At 35.9% G+C, this 27,317-nt stretch overlaps 1 protein-coding gene across 23 annotated transcripts in view; it reads right to left on the reverse strand.

The window, feature by feature from the left end:
• SENP7 (SUMO specific peptidase 7) overlaps nt 1-27,317 on the reverse strand; it is a 164,341-nt gene that overhangs the window by 72,730 nt on the left and 64,294 nt on the right. For 9 of the 23 annotated variants that reach the window (XM_060416974.1, XM_042232290.1, XM_060416902.1 and 6 more), the window contains 2 exons: nt 14,259-14,456; nt 5,873-6,067 (listed from right to left, as the gene is read on the reverse strand). The exons of 4 other annotated variants lie outside the window; for them this stretch is intronic. In XM_060416974.1, coding sequence (XP_060272957.1) covers nt 5,873-6,067; nt 14,259-14,443 — 380 coding nt within the window. In that variant the 5' untranslated portion in view covers nt 14,444-14,456. The remainder of the gene's footprint in view (nt 1-5,872; nt 6,068-14,258; nt 14,457-27,317) is intronic. 10 more of the 23 variants (XM_060416953.1, XM_012189221.5, XM_060416946.1 and 7 more) reach the window with 2 other exon arrangements.

Below are 27,317 nucleotides of genomic sequence, written 5' to 3' on the forward strand. Positions count from 1 at the left end.
TAAAACTTTTAAGTCTCAGTGCCACAGAAGTTACTATAAACAAAGTAAAATTACAAAAACAAACTTGAAAAAAATTTTTCCCATACATATAACAAAGAGGTAATACCTTTCATAAGAGTTCTTACAAATTAGTAAGAAACAAATGAAACACCCAATACACAAAAGACTTAAGAGAAAACTCATGTAAGAAATACAAAATCCACGGCCATGGTTCACAGGTAAAGAATCTGTCTGCCAATGCAAGAGACACAGGTTTGATCCCTGATCCAGGAGGATCCCACAGGCCTTGGACAACTAAGTCTGTGCATCACAGCTGCTGAGCCTGTGCTCCACAGCCCTTAACCCACAACTACTTAGCCCACAAGCTACAACTACTAAAGCCTGTGCATCCTGGAGCATGTGCTCCACAACAAGAAGCCACCGCAGTGAGAAGCCATGTACCACAACCGGAGAGTAGCTCTGTCTTGCCGCCACTAGAGAAAGCCTGCATGCAGCAAGCAAGCCATCCAGCCATCTCATCCTCTGTCAACCCCTTCTCCTGCCACCTTCAATCTTTCCCAGCATCAGGGTCTTTGCTAATGAGTCAGTTTTTAGCATCAAGTGACCAAAGTATTGGAGCTACACTTTCTGCATCAGTCCTTCTAATGAGCATTCAGAACTGATTTCCTTCAGGACTGACTGGATTGACCTTGGAGTCCAAGGGACTCTCAAGAGTCTCCTCCAACACTATAAAAGCATCAATTGACGCTCAGCTTTCTTTATGGTCCTACTCTCACATCCATACACGACTGTAGGAAAAACCATAGCTTTGACTAGATGAACTGTGTCAGGAAAGTAATGTCTCTGCTTTTTAATATGCTGTCTAGGTTGGTCATAGCTTTTCTTCCAAGGAGCAAGCATCTTTTCTTTTCATGGCTGCAGTCACCATCTGCAGTGATTTTGGAGCCCAAGAAAATAAAGTCTAGTCTCTCAGTGTTTCCACTGTTTCACCATCTATTTGCAATGAAGTGATAGGACCAGATGCCATGATCTTAGTGTTCTGGATGCTGAGTTTTAAGTCAGCCTTTTCACTCTCCTCTTTCACTTCCATCAGGAGGCTCTTTAGTTCCTTTTTGTTTTCTACCATAAGGGTGGTATCATTTGCATATCTGAGATATTGATATTTCTCCTGGCAATCTTACTTCCAACTTGTGCTTCATCCAGCCTGGCATTTTACATGATGTACTCTGTGTATAAGCTAAATAAGCAGAGTGACAATATACAGTCTTGACATACTCCTTTTCCAATTTGGAACCACACCATTGTCCCATGTCCAGTTCTAAGTGTCACTTCTTGACCTGCATACGGATTTCTCAGGAGGCAGGTAAGGTGGTCTGGTATTCCCATCTCTTTCAGAATTTTCCACTGTTGTGATCCACACAGTCAAAGGCTTTGGCATAGTCAATAAAGCAGAAGTAGATACTTTTCTAGAACTCTCTTGCTTTCTTGATGATCCAATGTATGTTGAAAATTTGATCTCTTGTTCCTCTGCCTTTTCTAAACCCAGCTTGAACATCTGGAAGTTTACAGTTCATGTATTGCTGAAGCCTGGCTTGGAGAATTTTGAGCATTTCTTTACTAGAATGTGAGATGAGTGCAATTGTGTGGTAGTTTGAGCATCCTTTGGCATTGTCTTTCTTTGGGTTTGGAATGAAAACTGACCTTTTCCAGTCCTGTGGCCACTGCTAAGTTTTCCAAATTTGCTGGCATACTGAGTGCAGCGTTTTCACAGCATCATCTTTTAGGACTTGAAATAGCTCAACTGGAATTCCATCACCTCCACTAGCTTTGTTCGTAGTGATGGTTCCTAAGGCCAACTTGACTTCGCACTCCAGGATGTCTGGCTCTAGGTGAGTGATCATGCCATCGTGCTTATCTGGGTCATTTAGATCTTTTTTTGTATAGTTCTTCTGTGTATTCTTGCCACCTCTTCTTAATATCTTCTGCTTCTGTAGGGCCATACCTTTTTTGTCCATTATTGTACCCATCTTTGCATGAAATGTTCCCTTGGCATTTCAGATTTTCTTGAAGAGATCTCTAGTCTTTCCCATTCCATTGTTTTCCTCTATTTCTTTGCACTGATCACTTAAGGTTTTCTTATCTCTCCTTGCTATTCTTCGGAACTCTGCATTCAGATGGGTGTATCTTTCCTTTTCTCCTTTGCCTTTCGCTTCTCTTCTTTTCTCAACTATTTGTAAGGCCATTTTGCCTTTTGGGATTTCTTTTTCTTAGGAATGGTTTTGATCACCATCTTCTATACAATGCCATGAACCTCCATCCATAGTTTTTCAGACAGTCAAGTCAGTCAGTCAGTTCAGTCACTCAGTCATGTGCGACTCTTTGCGACCGTATGAATCACAGCATGCCAGGCCTCCCTGTCCATCACCAACTTCCACAGTTCATTCAAACTCATGTCCATCAAGTCAGTGATGCCATCCAGCCATCTTATCCTCTGTCGCCCCCTTCTCCTCCTGCTCCCAACCCCTCCCAGCAACAGAGTCTTTTCCAATGAGTCCACTCTTCGTATGAGGTGGCCAAAGTATTGGACTTTCAGCTTCAGCATCAGTCCTTCCAATGAACACCCAGGACTGATCTCCTTTAGGATGGACTGGTTGGATCTCCCTGCAGTCCAAGGGACTCTCAAGAGTCTTCTCCAACACCACAGTTCAAAAGCATCAATTCTTCAGTGCTCAGCTTTCTTCACCATCCAACTCTCACATCCATACATGACCACTGGAAAAACAATAGCCTTGACTAGATGGACCTTTGTTGTCAAAGTAATACCTCTGCTTTTCAATAGGCCATCTAGGTTGGTGATTATTTTCCTTCCAAGGTGTAAGCATCTTTTAATTTCATAGCTGCAATCACCATGTGCAGTGATTTGGGAGCCCCCCAAAATAAAGTCTGTCAGTGTTTCCATTGCTTCCCCATCTATTTCCCATGAAGTGATGGGACCAGATGCCATGATCTTCGTTTTCTGAATGTTGAGCTTTAAGCCAACTTTTTGCTCTCCTCTTTCACTTTCATCAAGAGGCTTTTAGCTCCTCTTCACTTTCTGCCATAAGGGTGGTGTCATCTGCACATCTGAGGTTACTGATATTTCTCCCAGCAATCTTGATTCCAGCTTGTGCTTCCTCCAGCCCAGCGTTTCTCATGATGTACTCTGCATAGAAGTTAAATAAGCAGGGTGACAATATACAGCCTTGACCTACTCCTTTTCCTATTTGGAACCAGTCTGTTGTTCCATGCCCAGTTCTAACTGTTCCTTCCTGACCTGCATATAGGTTTCTCAAGAGGCAGGTCAGGTGGGCTAGTATTCCCATCTCTTTCAAAATTTTCCACAGTTTATTGTGATCCACACAGTCAAAGGCTTTGGCATAGTCAATAAAGCAGAAATAGGGTTTTGCTGGAATTCTCTTGCTTTTTCCATGACCCATTGGATGTTGGCAATTTGATCTCTAGTTCCTCTGTCTTTTCTAAAACTAGCTTGAACATCTGGAATTTCACAATTCACGTACTGCTAAAGCCTGGCTTGGAGAATTTTGAGCATTACTTTACTAGCTGCAAAGTAAATTGAGATGAGTGCAATTGTGTGGTAGTTTGAGCATTCTTTGGCATTGCCTTTCTTTGGGATTGGAATGAAAACTGACCTTTTCCAGTCCTGTGGCCACTGCTGAGTTTTCCAAATTTCAGACACTCTATCAGATCTAATCCATTGAATCTATTTGTCAGTTCCACTGTATGTTACCACATAATACTGTGTAAGGGATTTGGTCTTAGTCACATAAGGCATTTTTCCTGAGTTGTTACGGCAACAATCTTTAAGCCTAGCTTAAAGCCCAGAGCTAATGATTACACAACAAAACAACTCATCCTGCTCAAGAGTATGTTCTTCCTTAAGTTCTGTACTAATGGTAAAATATGGTAATATAACAAAAAATGTAGGGCTTCCCTGGTGGCTCAGAGGTTCAAGCGTCTGCCTCTAATGTGGGAGACCTGGGTTTGATCCTGGGTCGGGAAGATCCCCTGGAGAAGGAAATGGCAACCCACTCCAGTATTCTTGCCTGGAGAATCCCATGGACGGAGGAGCCTGGTGGGCTACAGTCCATGGGGTCGCAAAGAGTCGGACACAACTGAGTGACTTAACAAAAATGTACCTTGCTAAGGACATGTTTCTCCTTAACAAAACCTTATGACTAATCTTGTTATCTTGTGGGAGTGGGTCTGGTAAAACCTTTACAACCTTGAGGCATTCTTTTGATTTACTGTTAATAACCAGCTCAAAAAGTATACAGCTCCCTTGCTAAGACTAGTGATGGGGCACTCTCTGTCCCTCTTCTGATGTCTACATCAGAAGCTTTCTCTATCCTTTTTCACTGTAATAAAACTTCTGCCACACAAAAGCTCTAAGTGATCAAGCCTGGTCCCTGGTCCCCAAACTAAATCTTCTTCAGAGATCATGAATTCATGAATCTGATATCTGTAAGCTACTGTAAGCTACCAGTATCTCTCCTCACTGTCTAGTATAGGACAAAGATATAAACACTTTTAGTGCAAAATGATAAAATGCATTTCTACTACCTCTGATTATGCATTAAATTTATTAGTAACTGGATAATGCCACTGAAACGCTCTTTTTTTTTTCCAGCAAATTCAGAAAAAGGATAAAGTTAACATTGTTGCTAAGTAGAATCTAAGTGAAACACAAAATATTCTCCAAAAGAAAAAAAAACGCATAAAATTTATGCTAATAAGAAATAAACAGAATTTATAAAAACAGAATGTTATAAAGTAAGAAATTTATTATAGATACTTTAAAAGGTAACTATGAATACTCTTCAATGTAATTAGCCTTAAAAGAGAAATACAAACCAGAAGTTATGTTTGGATGATTAGGGGTAGAAAGGCAATTAAGATTGGATCAACAATTTTTCACTCAGATCAAAACTATTTATTGTATTGTTAGAAAGCAGAAAATAAAATAGAGTTTCACAGTAAATGAAAGTTAAAATATCTAGTACTATGTACTAACTGACATCCCTGAGCTTTTTAACCACAATTTTTTTTTCGTATTTACAACCACCATATGAGCCTCTCCTAGTACTTTGCTACAAAGTAGTTCAGTCAGGTCCAACTCTTTGTGACCATATGGACTGTAGCCCACCAGGCTCCTCCGTCCATCGGATTCTCTAGGCAAGAATACTGGAGTGATTGCCATGCCCTCCTCCAAAGGATCTTCCCAACCCAGGGACTGAACCCTTGTCTCAGGCATCTCCTGCACTGGCAGGTGGGTTCTTTACTACCAGTGCCACTTGGCACTGCTGATTTCCATTACTCTTATTAGTACAGTTAAACTATGTACCAATTTCAGCTACCTCATATCATGTTTTTGGTGAGGAATACATACAATCACTCATTCAGCAAATGCTTAGTGGCTAGGCAGAGTTCTAGAATCTGAGTATAAAAACAGTGACAAAGAAAAGAAGGGACGGATGGATCGATGGAAAAACAGATGGGTGGGTAGGACAAAGAAAGATGAGGAATAGATATATGTCAGGGGAATGAATTTCAATTACACCAGAAAAGATGCAGTAGGTAACTAAATTTTCATTACAAGCCTACATCCATTTTCCCACACACAAGCAGAGTGACCAGTAGTTTCTGAAACTGACTCTTAACTATGGGATGCTGGTTCCCATAGCAATTCCAGTCACCAGGGGAGAAAAGTTAACACTAGTTATTTAGCAGTTACACATTTGTCAGGGGAGAACAGAAGAAGGCTCATGAGAATAAGTGCACAATTTATTTTGAGTAGAGTTATCACTAAACATACCTTTCAGATAAAAAGAAGCTCTTGTGAGGATTTAGATTTTGACAAGATTCTAGGCTGCCATCAGCTGATGAAGAAAGCTGCTCTGATTGCAAGTTGTCTGTATCACCCAAATTGGCCTCAGTTACAGATGAGGTCTTTATGTATTTTCTTCCTAACTTCGTTCCCAGGATATTCGTCAATATAACTCTGGGTTTCCTGTCATATAAAATAACAAACACTGTACTATACTGAAATTTGCAGTGAAAAAAATTCTAGGAAGTTGAAGTTTCAAACATTTTCAACTTAGCATAAGTAAGCTATTAGAATTATACCATCCTGGAAATCAATCCATAAATACTCAATATTTTGGACAAACACTCTTTTTTTGTTTCTGGAAGTACTTACATCTTATAGACTGGCATAGATTGGCCTGCCACTATATGGCTTTAACTATACTAGTGGATGCTATTGGAACTGCTTAAAAATTTTAACCAATTTTTCTCAAAAAAAGAAAATGGGTTTTCTTTTCCAGTAGTTATTAAAAATACAGAAACTACAAACCAATTCAAAAAAATGTTTCTTCTCTTTCAACAGAAAGGTCCTTGGTAAATAACAACATATTCATAATTGGCAAATGATAAATGCTAAATCCAACAAGAAAGACATCATTCATACTGCATCTATAGTAATGACAGATTACTTAAGAAAAACAGCACATATATTGATGGTAATAAATATGCTTTACATAATAGAATCAGGAAAAAGGGTCAAAAAAATTAATGTTTAGAAGAGCAAAGAGTAATTTTTAAATTGGTGGGATTCATATAAAAACTAGTAATGCAAGCCTGGTATCGCCTTAAACAGAAGAGGATGCCCTAACCTTCTATTTAGCCAGCTGTTATTATGAACAACTGATACTTGTTGCCATACTACAATGACGTCTTTAAGGTAAATACCTGACCCTGAACTGACAGGCCTAGATCAAATTATTGTGATTTTAAAAATTTGTGTTAGTATTTTCTTTAAGTTTTCCTATCTCCTGTTTATGAGATGTTCCCCCTGACTGTCACTTGCAGCACTTCACTGACATTTTGTGAGAAATAACAGATAACATCTAGAAAGGACCAAAGTACTTTTGTTTAAGTAAATAATGTGAGCTTCCCTGTACTTTGCTACATTTGCTGTACTACTCGGAGGTATCCTTCGATTTTCACTATAGAATAGAAGCACTGTGTTCTTTTCACTATGTTCCACAATGTAGAATTTCAGATCCTAGGACAACTGTAAAATAATTCAGTCTCCTCTTTACTTTAAACATGAAGAACTCAAAGCTCATAAAAGGTAAATGGTTGCCCAACTCTAGCTCCTAGAAGAACCTGGGCTTTTGGGTTTTTTTAATTTTATTCCATTACACTCCATTTTCAATACTAACTTGCCACAGCATCCAGATAACTGAGTCTCTCTGTAGATATTTTAGGAATCCTTAAATATATCCACTTCCAGCACAACTTCCACAAAAAAGTACTGGGTTGATTAAGGTGGATATGATCTAAAACAAGGCTATGGTAAATACAACTCTCTGAACTCAAGAGTTTGAGTGAAGGAAGAAAGGAAATTAAGTAAGCCACTTAGCACAATCATGAATTGTGGAGAGTGAAGAACAAAGATATTTTTCTTTCTCCTCTCATGATTTAAGCCTCAAAGATTCCTATTTATTACTGTCTGCTTTGTATATTTGATGCCTGACAGAACCCTCCTTAAAATCCTGGATTTGAAGTAGGAATGAAGACAACAAAAGACCAGTAAGGAGTCTCAATATTTCTTCTATCTGATCTCACACTAGGAATTGCTGTGAAATGAATAAAGGAAACTCAACTGCAGTTCTCAATCTTTTAGGAGAATGTAGGATTGTTAGAAGGGAGAATTTTATTCAAGTAAGAACTATTTTTCTTCAAATCAGTCAGTTTAGTCGCTCAGTCATGTCCAACTCTTTGTGACCCCATGGAATACAAAATGCCAGGCAACTCCTGGAGCTTACTCAAACTCATGTCCATCAAGTCGGTGATGCCATCCAACCATCTCATTCTCTGTCGTCCCCTTAAATTTTACTTACTTTTAAGAGATGAGAGAATTTGATACACTAGTTGATAGTTCATTTTAAGAATTGATGATATACTCTTCATGGTCCCCTATCATTACTGAATTCTAAAATGTAGTTCAAAACAAAATAATTCAAGAACTGTAGTATTTAAAATAAAATGTGGAGGATAGAAGAAGAAATCCCCCCCCAAAAAAAATTAGCTATAATTCACTTGTTTAAATGCCTGCCTATAGGATGTTTAAGTATGTTTTTAAATGTTGAGTCTCTAAAGAAAGCTCCAAATAGGAGAGAAAAAGTCCATAGAAGGGTAGTTCTCTACAAAGTACTGAAGAGAATAATCAGCAAAAATAAGCAAACAAAAAAATTTACAAATATCAGCAAGGAAAAGAGTAATTATAAAGATTAGAATTCTCTTTTGAATAAAGAATGATCATTCTATTCTATTATGGTTTGTTTTGCTGCTAGATTGTTGAAGAAAGAAAAACCAGAGCTATGAAAAAAGAACCTTAGAAGGTAAATGAGAATTTTTAAGCTAAACAAATAGTTTAAAAGTCTTTCCTAGAAGAGAAAAACTTGAAAATTCCCCCAAAACCCATCTGAAAAGATTATACATGAATCTACAATAGAACCCACAGCTCTAAAGTACAAAAGCCCTAACGGGCCTCTGAAACTACCAGAAGGCTCAAGGAGCTAATTCAGTGTGTCTACCATGGCATACCTTTCAATTAGAAACCATTCTACTACTGTGAACAAATGCCACAAGAAAAAAAAACAAAAATAAGAATATTTTAAGGTTAATGAATTCAATATCATGTAAAATATGTAATAAAGTGCAATTCCTACTTTACTTACGAAAAAAATCAAAGGTCAGAAAAATGAAAAGCAGTATGGGCACAGAGTTAGTTAAGGGCAAGGACTTTGGAGTCAAACACAGGGTGAAGTGTTGCAACTTCAACTAGTAATTATATAACCTTAGGTCGGGTACTTACCATAAGTTATGCCTCTTATCACTGATCTCCTCATCTCTAAGATGTGGAGAATGGCAATATCTACCTTAAAAATGATTAAGATTAAATGAAATGAAAGATGTAAAGCAATTAGCACAAGTCCTGGCACATAGTCAATATATAATAAATGGATGCTCATTTTAGTCTTCTTATTATTGAAGTCTTCCCCAAACTTATAGATTATCTTTTCAATTAGCATTTAATTGTCATAATTTATCATGCTCTGCTCTGCAATCTTAATGAAAATATCTTCTTAGAAAAGCATATAATTAAATAATTAGCAATATCTATAGTACTCCTAGCTCTTTTTAACACACACTGTAGCCCAAACATCTTTCTTTAATTATTTACAACTTAATGTAATTTGGGTACCTTGAAGAAACAGAGTTTTGTGTGACAACCTTACAGAATACAAATCTATAAAGTGATAACTAAGTTTATAATATCTAAACTGCTTTTTGGTATATAATTTATAAGTTAGCACTACCATGGAAATTCTAGGGCTAGCCAGCAGTACAAAAGATTCTGAACATTAACAAGAAATATATAAAAGTATATACTTCATCTCTTATACTATCTCAACACAGCAGAAAGTTGCCATTTCACACAGTCCATCCAATTTTTTTCTCAAGTATGCAAATAGTATCAGTAAGTAAAACAGATTTAATTTTACTTACTAATATTATGAAAGTGAAAGTTTTAAGTCACTCAGTTGTGTCTGACTCTTTGTAACCCCATGGACAGTAGCCTGCCAGGCTCCTCGGTCCATGGAATTCTCCAGGCAAGAATACTGGAGTGGGTAATCATTCCTTTCTCTAGGTGATTGTCCCGACCGAGGGATTGAACTTAGGTCTCCTACACTGTAGGCAGATTCTTTACCATCTGAGCCACCAGGAAAGCCTTAATATTATGTTGAAAGCATATTTCAAAACATAATACGCTAAACCAAAGAACCAAATTTTGTAACAGTGAAATGAAGCAGAAAGTATACTGGCCTGAGAAATAATATCATTTATTGAATGTGTCTCTATACACATTCTGGTCCTTAATTGTTTCAATTACAAATTATGGGTTCCACCCCACACCTAAGTAGCAAGGTAAATATAGACTGAAATAAAAAATGGGAGAAAACTTTGAAAATCTGATAGGAGCTATTAGATATCCTTGATGTTAAGGGCAAATTTTTAAAGAAATGGAACCCTTGTTGACAGATAACATAACTGCATCTGGCATTAAAGCTATAAATAACAAGTAAAAAGATAACAATACTAATTTAGTTTTTATTTTGCTGCCAATTTAGATGAACGTTTTGCTAAAATTGTGCTGTGGCATTTTAATAGGGTTTCTATAAATCTATTCTTATCCAGATGGTATCATTCAAAATATTACTTTCTAAATCAGTTTAAGCTACATAAAATTTTTTTTTAATTTTTCAACTACCTTCTTAAAATAATACACAAATTTTCTAAATTTACCTTTTTCTTTTACTAAGCAATATTGTAAGTGAATAAAGTATCACTCAATTAAACCATTGCCGGCTTAAAAATGTCTTCAGGCTACAGGAATACCAGGGTGTCCAAAAAGTCATACCATCACAATATCTGGAATATGTAATTTTTTAAAACTCCAAACATATGTAAACTTAAGAAAAACACAGATAAATATAATTACACCATTTAGGGAAATCCCAAGAACCAGGAGTTAACTTTTTATAACAGAATATTGTACACTGTCTCACTATGTCTCTAATAATCTCTGGTGTTAACCAATGAAGACAAGATGAAGACGGTTTACCTTCTCAAAAGTTTTGCAGGTATCTCCCACTAGGTTCTTTCTTGCCTACTGACCAAGGCTTATAAAGATCTGGAAGTATTCTCCCAGGAAAACAGATATGAACCACGTATGGAGATAAAACCTAAACTAAAATATGGCTTATTTATTTTAAAAGATATGTGTGTATCCCACATACTGCTAGCTTGACATTTCTAAAACTCTTGACTCTCTCCTTCATTATTTAATAAGACTGATTGGGATCACATATTTTCTGTTTCTCTTCTCAACTTTATCCAGAAATTAAAAGGCTAAACTGTCTTCATTAAAGGGCACATACTTAGATCACTATCTTTAGATCCCAGAATGTGCTTTTCTGTATACCTGAAACTATTACAATGTTGTAAATCAACTATATGCCAATATAAAATTTTAAAATTACTTAAAAATAAGTAGACAAAACTTTTAAAAAGAAAAAAAAGAAAAGAAGCCATTGCTGGGAATGAATAAGTAATTTTGGTTTACTCGGTAGTTAAATTTTAAGTTAAAATTAAGAACCAAACATAGGTTTTTCTTCCTTTCACCTTTCTGAAATAATGACATCTTAGCCAAGTAAAATGAAAATAAGACAAACAGTATCACGTCAAAGTTAAGCAAAGTCTGAAGAAAGTCTAAGTCTCCTATTCTAGATAGCAAGTTCCACACAGAAAACATCTATCCAAACCTATACCCTAAACAGCTCTCCAATTTTCTTATTTGAAGCTTATAATATCTCTTTTCCTGTCTGAGACCAAAATTACAGAGCAGATAATTGGTTTGAGTGGAAGAAAAGACATTTCAATCGAAGAGACTGGAACTGCTAAGTAATCTCAGCAAATGTTTATTGAGAATTTAGTATGTGCCCAGTACTGTGCAAGGAAAAAATAATAAAATATAGTCTCTGCCCTTATGAAGTTTATAGTAAGGGAGGCAGAGAAATCACATTAAGTGTTATGGGTGCTATGATATAGAATAGGCAGCTTTCCCAGACAAAGAAAGGGATCAAATGCAGATGTGGCAGCTGGAATCGAAGAAGGCTTCCCAAGAAGATGGAAATGAGTTCAGTGTTAAAGACCAATATCAGTCAATAAAGGGGAAAAGGAAATTCTTCCCAAGATAAGAGAACAAAAAGCATGAGCTCAGAGGTATAAAACAACATTATGCATTCAGTGAGCTACCAGCAGTTCCCTAATTCTAAAGCACAGTACTGAATGTGGAAGAGTAGACAGACACAAAGCTAGAGACAATCAAGGTGCAATCCTTATGGACGTTGTAATGCCAAGGTAGAGTTTGAACTTTAACCTAAAGATTATCTGGAGCCACAGGAAGATGTTAAATAGCAGAGTAACACATAACATCTTCATACTTCAGCAACAATATGGTGAAAAAATGAAGACAAAAAAAAGACTACGTACAGGAAGCCCAATAAAATTATGATCAGAATAATAAAGGCACAAAGTTATCAGGGTTTGAACTGAGGCAGTGGTGAGAAAGAGGAAGAAAAGATCATTTGAAGACAGATTTAGGAGGCAAAAATAACTAGACTAGATAAATGATTAGATACAGAGAGTAAGGGGAAAACAGGAGCCAGGACAATTTCTAAGTTCTAATGCGAAGAACTAAGTGTGAAAAGGAGTCATATATTCAGACAGGGAGGAGATAGAGAAAAAGGAACAAGTCTGAAAACAAAGATGATTCACTCACTTTGAAACAAGCTAAACCTAGGACACCTGGAGCTGAGGGGAAGGTCTGGACTAACTGGTAGTTCATCTGAGTAAGGGAACAGAAACACATACATACACAGAAAAAAAAACAAATTAGAATCTTATTAGGACTCTATTTCACATTATATTTTAAGTTTCCTGAACACATAATATAGCTGCTAACAATTTCTGGTGAGAAAAACTATTCTGGGGGATGAAACATTACACTGTTCTAATCACGCTGTTCTAATTCAAAAGGATTAGACATGGGATGAGGGGATGGATGTCATCTGGAGGAGAGCTGGAGCTTCTCAAAAGAACCAAAGGGATTGGAAGGGCCATCCCTTTAGCTAGTCCCCTTTATTTAGATCTAGCGGGACAGTAAAGGAATAGCTCACCTGTACTAAGGAGGAAAAATGCTGTACTTCAGGACAATGAGAGTAAATTGCTTCTTCATAAATTACTAAAGCTAAGTGTCTAAGATTTGGGTGCTTTAGAAAGTTTAATTTACATCAGGTAGGATACAGTATAGGAATTCCTGTTATATAGCTTTTTATGTTTTTGCATTTTTAAAAGAAGTGTCCTTTAAAAAAAAAAAAGGACTACACAATACTATGTTCAAATGTTTTGACAGAGTTCTACTTTAATTTTTAAAATAACTGTGCTGAAAGTCACGAAGTTACAGCTGGACCTTGGCTTAAAGCACTTATAAATTGTTATCTAGGGACTTCCTTGGTGGTCCAGTGGCTAAGATGGCACTCCCAGTGCAAGGGGCCTGATTAAATTCTTCATCAGGGAACTAGATCCCACATGCCACAACTAAGACCCAGTACAGTCAAATAAATGGATAAAAAATAAATATTAAAAATATTGCTAAAAAAAATCACCATTAAGGTTACATACCAAATAATCAAAGCACCATCTAGCTAATGACAGGTTATTCTAATTGAAACTAAATACTTCCCCTAAAAAAATAATTCATTTAAGGGTTAAAACTGTAAATGGAAATACATTAAAAACATGATGTGATAGGTCACAAATTCCCAGAGCTAATTTCTAATTTTTAGTCCCAAACTTCACATACAATTTAAAAAAAAATATATAGAACAAAACAGGTCTTGTTAGCTTTCAAAATTAAACTGCATATTTATTATTAAAAATCTGGGAATAATAATTCAAAATCATCTCCTGTTTTTAAAAATGCATATAAAATACAAGAAAGCTCACAAAGTAAAAAGTGGTAAGGACCTAGATTAAATAATATTTGAAAGGTATGTTAAAGATGCTTGGCATGCTGCAGTCCAGGGAGTCACAAAGAGTCAGACACAACTAAGCAACTGCACAACAACAAATGCTAAAGATGCAGAAAATAAAAAGACCCACAGACAGACAGACTTGTTCTTTTTTCTTTCATCTTTCACATACCTTTGAGATAATATTTAGGTCCTTACCTAACAAAATCTAGGTCCTTATCTACCTGTCTATATCTAGTTCTTCATTTTATATACGTGAATCTCTAAAAATATGTATATGAGAATCTAATTATTAAGTTAAATGTACTAAGAATTTTATTTGTTTTTAAAAATAATTCTAACCCAATCGGTTTAACGAAATGTAGAGTCATTAACTTTGTAAATGAAGACTGTCAGCTTTAAGACTTGAGGGAGTCACACGTGTATATGCCAATTTTCTTAAAGATCATTTCCAACAATCTTATTTTTAAGATCATTGGACTTAAAGTACTTCCAGTGCAGTAAGCTGAACAAAATCAATACTGAACAACATACCTTTCAGATAAATTAAGGCTTTGGTGAAGAGGTTCTAATTTTTGACATGTCTCTAGGCTGTCAACAGATGTCGAAGGCAATGAGTCAGATTGCACCTTGTTGGCATCACATAAATTAGCATCGTTTCTAGGTAGGGTCTTTCTGAATTTTCGTCCTAAATCCGTCCATAGGACATTCGTCAACATAACTTTGAGTTGCCTGTTACACACATAAATAATTAATATATGCAGTACTAAATATATAATACATGTATTCATCACAAATTATAACAAATGAAAACCTTCAGGAATTCTAATTCAGTTCTTCAAGCAATTAACCAGAATAGTAAATACCATAACTAAAAAAATCTGCCTAACCATTCTCAAATATACATGAAAAACTAAAGCGCATTTCACTTAAATTGGGATTTTCTTCAGAATTCTGTCTGAAATATTACAACTATGGTCACACACATGCAAAGCTGTTGGGATTCCTGGTAACCAATTTGTGCTTACCCACACTATCAGTGGAACAATATTCATCTGCACATCACCTCACAAAGGCAACCACTTCCTGCATTACAAATGTGTTCTTAGTTTAGGATTTATTGATTGGAAAACATAAATTAAACCTAAAGATAACAGTACATCATCTACAATCTTAACTCTATATAGTCTTAAGATACATTTAAGTTTACCTTACTTCTAAAAATAGGTCAACTTAAAACACTGTATATATACCAATTTCAAAAGTAAAACTGATAAATCCAAGCACTGTCAGCTTTTTGCCTCGTTACATTTTGCCCTTTACTCATTTAACATATCTTTGTACCGATAATACTTGGAGAACTGTGTTCAGTTCTTGAACCATGAAACACAGTACAATGAACACAGTACATTGACGTAAAACAATGTCAAATGAGGAATTGTGGGAAGAATTGAAAATGTTTAATTAGAAAAGTGTGTACTGTACTCCCTAGTATCAGTTTTAGACCCTTTTTGTTTAACAAAAGTAAGAATATTAAGAAACAGAAAGCAGTGTTTGTGTATTTTAAAGATAAAACAGATGTCAAAGAAATGACCTGCTTGCACCTGCCCCTTGGGGCTGTATCTTCAGATCATCTAATAGAAGAAGCGGGAGCTGCTGCTTCTTCCAAGGAGCCGCTACAGAAAGCACTGAAACGCCACACATTTTAGGTTTAAAGAAAAACTTATAGATTTTAGGATTATCATTAAACAATAAAAAGATGAGAGACATTGCTATGAATGAATAAAAATTTATTCTTCATCCAACAAATACTTACCAAATACCTTCCAGCAAAATAACTGGCAACAAACAAAACAATTACAGTTCCTGCCTTTGTGGAGGTTACATTTCAAGAAGAATTATCCAATTAGCTATTTAATTACAACTGTAATGAGCAATATGAACAAAAAGTACAGATGTTGCATTTCTGCTGAACCAGATAAGGGAAGTTTTACTAAGAATATGACTTTTACTGAAGTTGAAACTATCCAAAGGAAACAAGTAGAAAATGGAGAGTGGTTCAAAAAGGAGGATAAAATGTAAATGCTCAGACATAAGGAAAGTTTGTTAAAGAAAATTAAAGGACTTACCTGGCTCAACTGCTTAGAATGAAGAGGAAATTTGTATAAAGATGGACAGTTAGGCAGAACTGTGTGGACTATACTGAGGATTCGAAACTTTAATGTCAACAACAGTGTCAATCCCCTAGTTTTAATAAAAGAATGATGATATCATAGCTGTATTTTTAAAAAGATGACTTTGATCTTTTGTGAAGAATAAAGAAAACATGAAGAGAAAAAATAATGAATTTAGAGAGGTGATAGTGACTTAGGGATAGTTTAATGGAATGGTGGGAGGAGAAACAGGAAAGAAGAAAAGGGACCATAGATACAGCAAATGTAGGCAGTTGACAGTTATGAAAGGGGGATACAGGACAAGCTGCTGCTGCTGCTAAGTCGCTTCAGTCATGTCCGACTCTGTGTGACCCCACAGACAGCAGCCCACCAGGCTCCCCCGTCCCTGGGATTCTCCAGGCAAGAACATTGGAGTGGGTTGCCATTGCCTTCTCCAATGCATGAAAGTGAAAAGTGAAAGTGAAGTCGCTCAGTCCCCATGGACTGCGACCCCATGGACTGCAGCCTACCAGGCTCCTCCGTCCATGGGATTTTCCAGGCAAGAGTACCGGAGGGGGGTGCCATTGCCTTCTCCAATACAGGAAAAGGGCTGAGGATAAACGTAAGATTCATGATAGGTCTTCTGAGTTAATTATTGGTTACTTAGCTTAAGATAGAAAATATCTGTGTAAGTTTAAGTGCTTATAGGAAAGAGGTCAACAAAGTAGGAGAGGTTGATGATACAGGAGACAGAATAGTTAACATTATAATTAAGTTTCTTAAGAAGTGGCATAGAAAGAGCTAGTATTTATTGAATATGCACCATATGCCAGAAACTATGCTAAGCCCTTTACAATGCTTTACCTCATTTAACCCTCACAACTAATCCATGAGATCAAAGCTATGGTTTTTCCAGTAGTCATGTATGGATGTGAGAGTTGGAGTATAAAGAAGGCTGAGTGCCAAAGAACTGATGCTTTTGAATTGTGGTATTGGAGAAGACTCTTGACAGTACCTTGGACTGCAAAGAGATCAAACCAGTCAGTCCTAAAGAAATCAACCCTGAATATTCGTTGGAAGGGCTGATGCTGAAGCTGAAGCTCCAATACTTTGGCCACCTGATGTAAAGAGCCAACTCATTAGAAAAGACCCTGATGCTGGGAAAGACTGAAGGCAGGAGGAGAAGGGGATGACAGAGGATGAGATGGTTGGATGGCACCACCGACTCAATGGACATGAGTTTGAGCAAGCTCCAAGAGATGGTGAAGGAGAGGGAAGCCTGGCGTGCTGCAGTCCATGGGGTCACAAAGAGTCAGACACAACTGAGCAACTGAACACCAACAACTCCATGAGGTACAAAGGTAACTATTCTATAACTGAGAAGACCAAGACAGAATGATTAATAACTTGGCCCACAGTAAAATGGGTTGAATAGTGACAGTGGGATCCAGAGCCATACACTCTCAACTCTGCTGACAGCACTCTTAACTGCTCCGCTGTGCTGATTTATGATGGGCTTCTTCCAGAAAACAAGATCATTTTTTCAGAGTGGTATGAAAGGTAAAGGAATACAGGGTTGAGGAGAGAAAAGGCTTCAAATCTTCATCGTGTAGAGGGTGAACACAAGACGACTAGCAAAACACAGTAGGATTATTTTGGGATTGAGAAATCCAGTAAGATTAATAATTATGAATTTATACCACCACAAACATACTCTGTTTTGTCATTTTTTCCCCATTAGTGCTCAGCCACCTTGATGTCAGCACAATGCAAAGAGATGATCAGGTTCACAAACAATTATTAATTAGGAAAAAGGCATCTTTGTAACTAAACATCTGGCAGCTAGCACCTTAACCAAGTGATCAAAGATAAGGCCACCAACAGTGGGACAAAGAGATATTATGTATCCTCTGATATGATTCAATAAGCAAATGACATCAGCTATGAAGCATTCTTGCCAAAAATGTAACATGAACCTAATCATAAGGGCAAACCTAGAAAAATTTTTAAAATCTAGTATATAAGACATCCTACGAGACAAGTGGCCTGAACTCTTCAAAAAAGTCAGCGTCATGGTTTAAGGGGGTGAAGAGATGGAGGGATTATTCTAAGATTAAGAGACTAATGAGACATAAAAACCAAAAAATATAATGCATGAACCTCAATTTGATCCTAGATTTAAAAAAAAAGACATCTTGGAGACATTTAGAGAATTTTGATTCTAGATTTTATATGAGATGATAATATGAAATTATTATAGGGATTTCTCTGGTGGTCCAGAGATTAAGAATCCGCCATGCAATGCAGGGGATGTGGGTTCAAACCCTGGTTAGGGAACTAAGGTCCCACATGCCATGGAGCAAATAAGCCCATATGTCGCTCTAGTGAAGTTTCTGTGTGCTGAAACTACCGAAGGCCACACAGAGCAACTATTGAGCCCGTGTGTGGCAAATGGAGAGTCTGTGCACTATAACCAAAGATCCCACATGGTGCAGTGAAGACCAGATGTGCCACAACTAAGACTCGACACAGCCAAATAAATAAATAAATATTTTTAATGTAGTTCAAAGCCAAAAATGATATTAAAAAAGAAATTAGTACATATCTTCTTCATGATGTATTGTGGTTATCATGTAAAAGAATTCCTTGTTTTTAAGAAGTACAGGCTAAAGTATTCAGAGGTAAAGTGCCTGATGTCTGCTACTTATTCTCAAATAGTTCTGGAAAAAAAAATGTGTATGTGAATGTGCATATGTAATATGCACTTAAATATATGAAAGAAAGACTGAGAAAACATAAATGTGGGAAAATGTTAACAATATTTTGCATGTTTGTTATTCTTAACAAAATAACTCCACACCTGGAATCTTGTACCAAAAAAATACAAAACGTATGGGGAAAAGTTATGCATGAAGATGTTCATCACAGTATTATTTATAACAGCAAAAAATACAAGCAACTTTAAAATCCCAGCAATAGCAGAATGGTTAAGTATACACCATGATAAAACCGCTTAACAGAATGTTACTTATTGGTCTCTTAAAATCTTCTACTTTAAATTTTAAGGGTGGCTGGCTGTGTTTTTTCCTGCTTTCTATTTGTCTTTATTTCTATTTTCTATGTTAAGCAAACACTATTTATGTAGAGAAATATCAACCAATTTATTCTGTAAAGAACAGTAAACATGTTTACCTAGCCAAAAACTATCTATTAATTAGTGAAAAGAAACTATTTTTTACATTCAAGATTACTCTTTTATAAGGTTTTACAACTGTATAACTTAAAATTCTAAATGATCAAATGAAAACACTAGTAAAATCTTAAGGATATATAAGTTCTACTTTTCAGTCTAATTAGAAAACTGACTATTAGTAATTTGCTAAATTATTTGAAAAAATATCCCAACGGTAATTTAAAAATTGTTAAATATGAAAACCTCCAATGTTGGAAAATGTCATTTTTCTATTCACCCAAATCAAGTAAGAATCACGACTGGTACATGCTATGCATGGCTGAGTCCCTTCAATGTTCACCTGAAACTGCCACAACATTGCTAATTGGCTATACTCCAACACAAAATAAAAAGTTAAAAAAAAAAAAGAATTACCACTGGTGATTTTACTGGTCATTCTAATTATTGGTTCTAAGTGAAAAAGACAGTTTGGGTTATCTGTGAAAATACATATTTCACGTTCATAAATTTTCTTTATTGTAATCTAATAATATTCTAAAGCAGAAGGCAGCAATCTTTTTCCCCAAAATTAAAGGTGAATTTTTAAAAGTTCTAGATTTAAATGCCCTAGGATTCTTTTTAAAAACTCATTTAACATTTATTTAAGAATATAAAAATCATCTATAAAACACACTCTAGTTCGAAAAGAATAATCCAAATAAATATACCTCAAACTATTAGCCAGGGTTTGTTACTCTATTTAGTTAAGTATCTAGAGACCACATAGGAATCCATTCTTATATTATTGATTCAGAACATTTTTTTTAGGTTCTCATTTTTATTTATGTTTTATTGGAGGATAACTGCTTTACAATGCTGTAGTGATCTCTGACATACATCAACATGAATCAGTCATAACTATATACATATCCCTTCCCTCTTGAGCCTCCCTCCCCTCTCATTTCACCCCTCTAGGTTGTCACAGAGTGCCAGGCTAGGCTCCCTGTGTTATATAGCAGCTCCCCACTAGTTACCTATTTTACACATGATGGTCTATATATGTCAATGCTGCTTTCTCAATTTCTTACCTTCTCCTTCCCCTGCTGTTTCAACCAGATCATTCTCTACATTTGCATCTCCATTTCTTCTCTGTAAACAGGTTCATCAGTACTATTTTTTCTAGATTCCATATATGTGTATTAATATACAATATTTGTTTTTCTCTTTCTGAATTACTTTACTCTGTATAACAGGCTCTAGGTTCATTCACCTTGCCACAACTGACTCAAATTTGTTCCTTTTGATGGCTGGGTAATATTCCATTGTATATATATACCACGACTTCTTTATCATTCACCTGTTGAGGGACATCTAGGTTGTGTCCATGTCCTGGCTATTGTAGACAGTGCCACAATGAACACTGGGATGTTTGTGTCTTTTAGAACTGTGGTTTTCTCAGGGTATATGCCCAGTAGTGGCATTGCTGGATCATATGGTAGTTTTATTCCTAGTTTGTTAAAGAATCTCCATACTGTTCTCCACTGTGGCTGTATCAATTTACAATTCCACCTAGCCCTATTACTTCTACAGATATTCAAATAGAAACTTAAGGACTAAAGAAAAACATTCAAACCAAACAAAATAAAACCTAAATTTAGTATTTAGGGAGACACACTTAGGTGGCAATACTATCCCAAAAAAGTAAGATTAGGAGACAGGTTAGTTTTAAAGAAGAGGAAAGGGAGTTGTAACTACAAAGGCACATGGAATTTCTGGGCTAATTTTCTATTTTATACCTGAATGGTGGTTATATGAATATATTTGCCTTATAAAAACATATTAAATTATAATGAATAATTTATTAAACGGTTTACCCTTTATTCATTTTTTGGTAGATACATTATATTTCACAGTAAAAATAAAGAGTAGAGGACAGCTAAATGAAGATCTCCACCTAACCCAACATTCTATTGATGATACATATAACATCCCTGCTAAAGTACGTGCGTAAGCTTTTTTTTTTTTGTGGCCACACCTCAAGGGATCTTAGTTTCCTGACCAGGGATCAAACTGGTGCCCCTTGCAGTGGAAGCGAGGAGTCTTAACCTCTGGACTACCAGGGAAGTCTCATCTAAGCTTTTCTTTTTTACTATTATTTATTTACTTGTCTACAATAGGTCCTAGTTGCAGCATGTAGGATCTTCAATCTTCATTGCAGCATGCAAACTCTTGGTTGCAGCAAATGGGATCTAATTCCTTGACTGGGAATCCAACCAGGGCCCTCTGCATTGGGAAAGCAAAGTCTTAGCCAATGGACCATCAGGGAAGTCCTCACCTAAGCTTTTTAGAATCATCCAATAGTCTATTTACAAAATGTCCCCTTCTAAGCTATGAATTATTACTTTACTATTCATTTAATTTACAAGGGAAAATAGTTACTGATTGATGTACTCAAAGTTTAAGAATTATCACTCCCAGAAAATAAAAATTATATCACATTTCTTCTGTAGTTCTTTTCATACATGTAAAAATCTGTAATTATGAAAAAAAATACCTCAGCAAAACCACAATAGAAAAAAAATTTTTTTTCAAATTTTGTTCGATTTAAGTTTTTCAACAAAAGCAGTTTTTCAATGAATGCATAAGTATAACAGTGATATAACTTGGCTAAATTCAAAACTCAGGAAAAAAAAATAATCACTCCTCAAAACATGGTGTCCTATTTTTAGATTCTAGAAACTGACAGCTGGAATGAAGGCAGTGTTTTAGTTTCTTTTTTCATAATTTAATTTTATTATTTCTTGTCCTTCAAAAAAAAGGGGGTGCAGGAAATAAAAATATGCTACCACAAAACATGCCACTTTGGCACAAGGATTATTTTGAACTGAGAGCAACTGAGAGTAGATGCCAAAAAGGCTCCCTGTCCACGCCTTGCTTGCCTAAAAGCAGGTTTAGACTATTTATCACCAGAGACTCTTTATCAGCCGAGGAATGTAATTCACATAACAAGCCTTATTAATCAAACATTATCTCCTATTAGTTTCCCCCATATACGTTCTATCCCACAGTTCACCATCCTTGGAATAGCAAACCTTTTTCCTCTGTCTTATCACTTCTCTAGAAATTTACTGTCCTTTGTTAATACACTATATAAGCCTAAGCTGTAACTACTTCTTTGAGTTACTCTTTATAGAATTTCTCCCATGTATATGCTCACTGCATGTGTTGAATAGATTCTGTTTGTTTTTCTCTTATTTATCTGTATTTTGTCTGTCCAATTATGGCCCCAGTCAGAGAACCACTGGGGGGTAGAGTCTTGTGTCCTTTCTCCTCAAGGACAAAATAAATGAACACATCACAGAAAAGACACGAATAGCCAATATGCATGTGAAAAGATGCTCAGTATCATTAATCTCATCTTTCTGGTCTTTAAAAAAAAGTTTGTCTTTTCATAAAATGGGAAAGAGAGCAAAATATTTCAACAGATACTTTAGAAAATATACAAAATAACAATAAACACATGAAAAGATGCTTATTGATATTCAACAATGATGACATTTGACAATATTCTCATTCATCAACAAAATGCAATTATTACCACATTTAGATATCACTACATGGGACTTCCCTAGTGATCCAGCGGCTAAGATTCTGCACTCAAATGCAGGGGGCATGGGTTTGATCTCTGATCAAGGAACTAGGCCCCACACGCAGCAACTAAGCCTATGTGCTGCAACTACTGAACCCACATAAATAGCCCACATGCTGCAACCAAGACTCAGTAGAGCCAAAACAAACAAATAAATAAAAAAAATTTTAAACATAGCTCTTTAAAAAAAAGATATCTCTACACGTATATTATAAGGGATGATGACAGAGACTGACCATACAAGTCCTGACAGGAAGACTGAGGAAGTAAAACTCTCTGCACCGCTTGTGCAAATGTAAAATGACACAATTATTTCTGGAAATCATTTGGCAGTTTCTTAACAAAGTTGAAAATGTACTTTCAATGACTCAACAACCCATCTCCTAGGTATTTACCAAAAGAAATAAAAATGTGTCCATACAGGCACTTGTACATGAGTGTGCACACAGCAGTTTTATTCATTGTAGTATTCATTTGTCACAGAACTAGAACAAAAATATTTTATACTTGTATAGAAACACAAAAGACCCCAAATAGGCAAGGCAATCTTGAGAAAGGAAAACAGAGCTAGAGGAATCAGGCTCCCTGACTTCAGACTATACCACAAAGCTACAGTAATTAGAAGAGTATGATATTGGCACAAAAACAGAAACACAGATTAATGGAATAGAACAGAAAGCCAAGAAATAAATCTACACACCTACAGTCAATTAGTCCATGACAAAGGAGGCAATAAATACACAATGGAGAAAGACAGTCTCTTCAGTAAGTGGTGCTGGGAAAACTGGATGGTTATATGTAAAGTATAAAATTAGAACATTCTCTAACACCATATACAAAAAGAAACTCAAAATGGACTAAAGCTCTAAATGTAAGATTGGACACTATAAAACTCTTAGAGGAAAACACAGGCAAAACACTCTTTGACATAAATCACAGCGATATCTTTTTGGATTCACCTTCTAGAGTAATTGAAATAAAAATAAAAATAAACAAATAGGACCAAATTAAATTTAAAAGCTTTTGCATAGCAAAGGAAATCATAAACAGAATGAAAAGACAATCCACAGAATGGGAGAAAATATTTGCAAGTGATGAGACAGACAAGGGATTAATCTCCAAAATATACAAACAGCTCATGCAGCTATATATATTAAAAAAAAGTCAACCCAATCAAAAACTGAATATAAGACCAAATTAGACATTTATCCAAACAATACATACAGATGGCTAAGGAGCATATGAAAAGATGTTCAACATCACTAATTATTACAGAAATGCAAATCAAAGATACAATGAGGTATCATCCCACACTGGTCAAAATGGCTATCATCAAAAAATTTACAAACAATAAATGCTGGAGAGTGTGTAGAGAAAAGGAAACTCTCCTAAACTTTTGGTTGGAACATAAACCGGTACAACCACTACAAAGGACAGTATGAAGATTCATTAAAACAAAAACAAAAACAGAACTGTCGTATGATATACCACTGCCACTCCTGAACATATATCCAAAAAACAAATCATAATTTGAAAAGATACACGCATCCCAATGTTCACTAAAGAACTATTTAACAATAGCCAAGATACGGAGGCAACTTACATGTCCACTGACAGAGGAATAGATAAAGAAAATGTGGTACAAATATACAACAGAATATTACTCAGTCCTAAAGAAGAAAGATCCATCTGCAAAGACATGGATTGATGTAGAAAATACTGTACTTAGTGATATAATTCAGACTGAGAATAACAAGTACTATGTGAATGTAAAAAATGATACAAATGAACCCATACACAAAATAGAAAAGACTCACAGAAACAGAAAACAAATTTATGGTCACCAAACAGGAGAAGGGAAAGAGGGACAAATAAGGATTATGAGATTAATAAATACAAACTACCATACATAAAACAGATAAACAACAAGGATTTATTGTATAGCACAGAGAATTATGTTCAATGTCTTCTAATAACCTACAATAAAATATAATCTGAAAAAATATACAACTGAATCACTTGGCTATACACACAAAATTAATTCAGTATTATAACTCAATTATACTTCAATTTTTAAAATTACTGATCACAGATTACCGTAACAAATATAATAATAGTGAAAATGTTCTGAAATAGTGTAAGAATTACCAAAATGTGACACAGAGACACAAAGTGAGTAAATGTTTTTTTGAAAAATGGTGCTGATAGATTTGCTCAATGCAGGGCTGCCTGCAACATTCAGTTTTGTGAAAAACAGAGATCAGTTCAAGATGGCAGGGTAGAAGACGCACTCTCACCATTTCTTATGAGAGCATCAAAATCACAACTGCTGAACAACCATCAACAAGAAGACACTGGAACCCAGCAAAAAAGATAACCCATATCCAAAGACAAAGGAGAAGTCCCATTGAGACAGTAAGAGGGACACAATTACTATAAAGTCAATTTGTAAAAAATGCAGTATCTGCAAAGTGCCAATAAAGTGAAAAACAGTAAAACAGAGTATGCCTGTATCTTATGAGTAGTGTCCTTATAAAAATGGCAGAAACAGACATACACAAAAGGAAGACAATATGAAGACATACAGGGAAAATGTGTAAATATGGAGGACTGAATGCCTGAAGAAAAGAGAGAGACATGGAACAGATTATTCCCTACTACCTTCAAAGGAAGCATAGCCTTGCTGACACCTTGACTCACATGAAATGTAAATGGATTAAATAACCTAATCAAAGGTAGAGATTGTGAGAGCAGCTTATGATAAAAAATAAGATCTTCTATGTTCTGAATGTATGTGTGCTAAGTCGCTTCAGTTGTGTCCAACTCTGTGCAATCTTATGGACTGTAGCCCACCAGGCTCCTTTGTCCATGGGATTCTCCAGGCCAGAATACTGGAGTGGGTTGTCATGCCCTTCTCCCTGGGACTTTCCCGCCCCAGGGATCAAACCCAAGTCTCTTAATGTCTCCTGCATTGGCAGGCTGGTTCTTTACCAACAGCACCACCTAGGAACCACTCTGAATGTATGTTTCCCCTCAAAATTCATATTTTGAAATTCTAACCCCCAAAAGTGATGGTATTAGGAGGTGGGGACTTTGGGAGGGTCATGAGGGTAAAGCCCTCATCTAAGGGATTAGTGCTTATTAAAAAAAAAAGTTCAAGAGAAGGCTCCTTCCACTCTGAGGACATAGCAAAAAGATGCCCATTCATGAACCAGGAAGCCTTCAGCAGATACTGAATCTGGAAGTACTATGATCCTGGGCTTCTCAGGCTCCAGAATCATGAGAAATAAACGTTTTTGTTTATAAGCCACCTACTCTTATAGTATTTTGTTATGGTAGTCCAAAAAGACTAAGATAAGATTCAACTGTATGCCTAGAACAGAGACACACTTTGGACTCAAAGAAATAAGTAGGTTCAAAGTAACATGACGGAAAAAGTATACCATGCAAACAGCAACCTTAAGACAGGTAGAGGGGCTATACCAGTATTAGACAAAATAAACTTTAAAGAAAAAAATAACATCAAATGTGTGTAGAAACAATGAGGAATAATTCATTGACAAAAGGGTTAATTCATCAGTGGGATATACTGACTATAAACATGCATGCGTGCTCAGTGGCTTCAGTGGTGTCCGACTCTGCAACCCTAAGGACTGCAGCCCACCAGGCTTCTATGTTCACAGGGATTCTCCAGGCAAGAAAACTGGAGTGGGTTGCCATGCCCTCCTCCAGGGGATGTTCTTAACCCAGGGATCAAACCTATGTCTCCTGTCTCCTGCATTTGCAGGTGGGTTCTTTATCATTAGCGCCACCTGGGAAGCCCGACTATAAAATACATATATATAATAATAAGATGACAAACTCATTAAGCAAAAACTAACAGAAAGGAGAAATTAACAATTCAACAATAATAGTGCAACATTTAAAACCCCAGTCTTGATAGAACAATGAGACAAAAAAAAATCACAGAGGCTTGAATAACACTATCAACCAACTCAATCTAAAAGACATCTAGAGGCACTCCAATAAATAGAAACAAAATGCACGTTCTTCTCAAACACATGGAACATTCTCCAAGAAAGACCATATGCCAGGCCACAAACAAACCTCAGCAGATTTACAGGAAGTGAAATCATATAAAACATTCTCAGATCACAATGGAATTCAATTAACCATTAACAACAGATAAGTCATCAGAATGTAATGTACAGCATTGTGATTATGGTTAATAATATGATAATGTATGTTTGGAAGCTGCTAAAAAATAAAACTTAAAAGTTGTCATCACAAAAAAATTGTGACTGTGAGTGATAGATGTTAACTATACTTATTGTGGTGATCACCTCACAATATATACAAGTGTAGAATCATTATGTTGTGTACCTGAAACTAATATAATGTTATATGCCAATTATATGAATAAAAGAATATCTTTGAAATGTAAAAATACATAGAAATTAAACAATACACATTTTCAAATCAAGTGAATTAATCATACTAGAAACTAGAAAATACTTTTGCTTAATAAAAGAAAATCACAATACACCAAAATTTATGAAGTACACCTAATAGTGCTCAGAATAAAATTTAAAACTAAACACTTATATTAGAAAAGACAG

This window comes from Ovis aries, chromosome 1, assembly GCF_016772045.2.
Source record: "Ovis aries strain OAR_USU_Benz2616 breed Rambouillet chromosome 1, ARS-UI_Ramb_v3.0, whole genome shotgun sequence".
Lineage (NCBI taxonomy): Eukaryota > Metazoa > Chordata > Mammalia > Artiodactyla > Bovidae > Ovis > Ovis aries.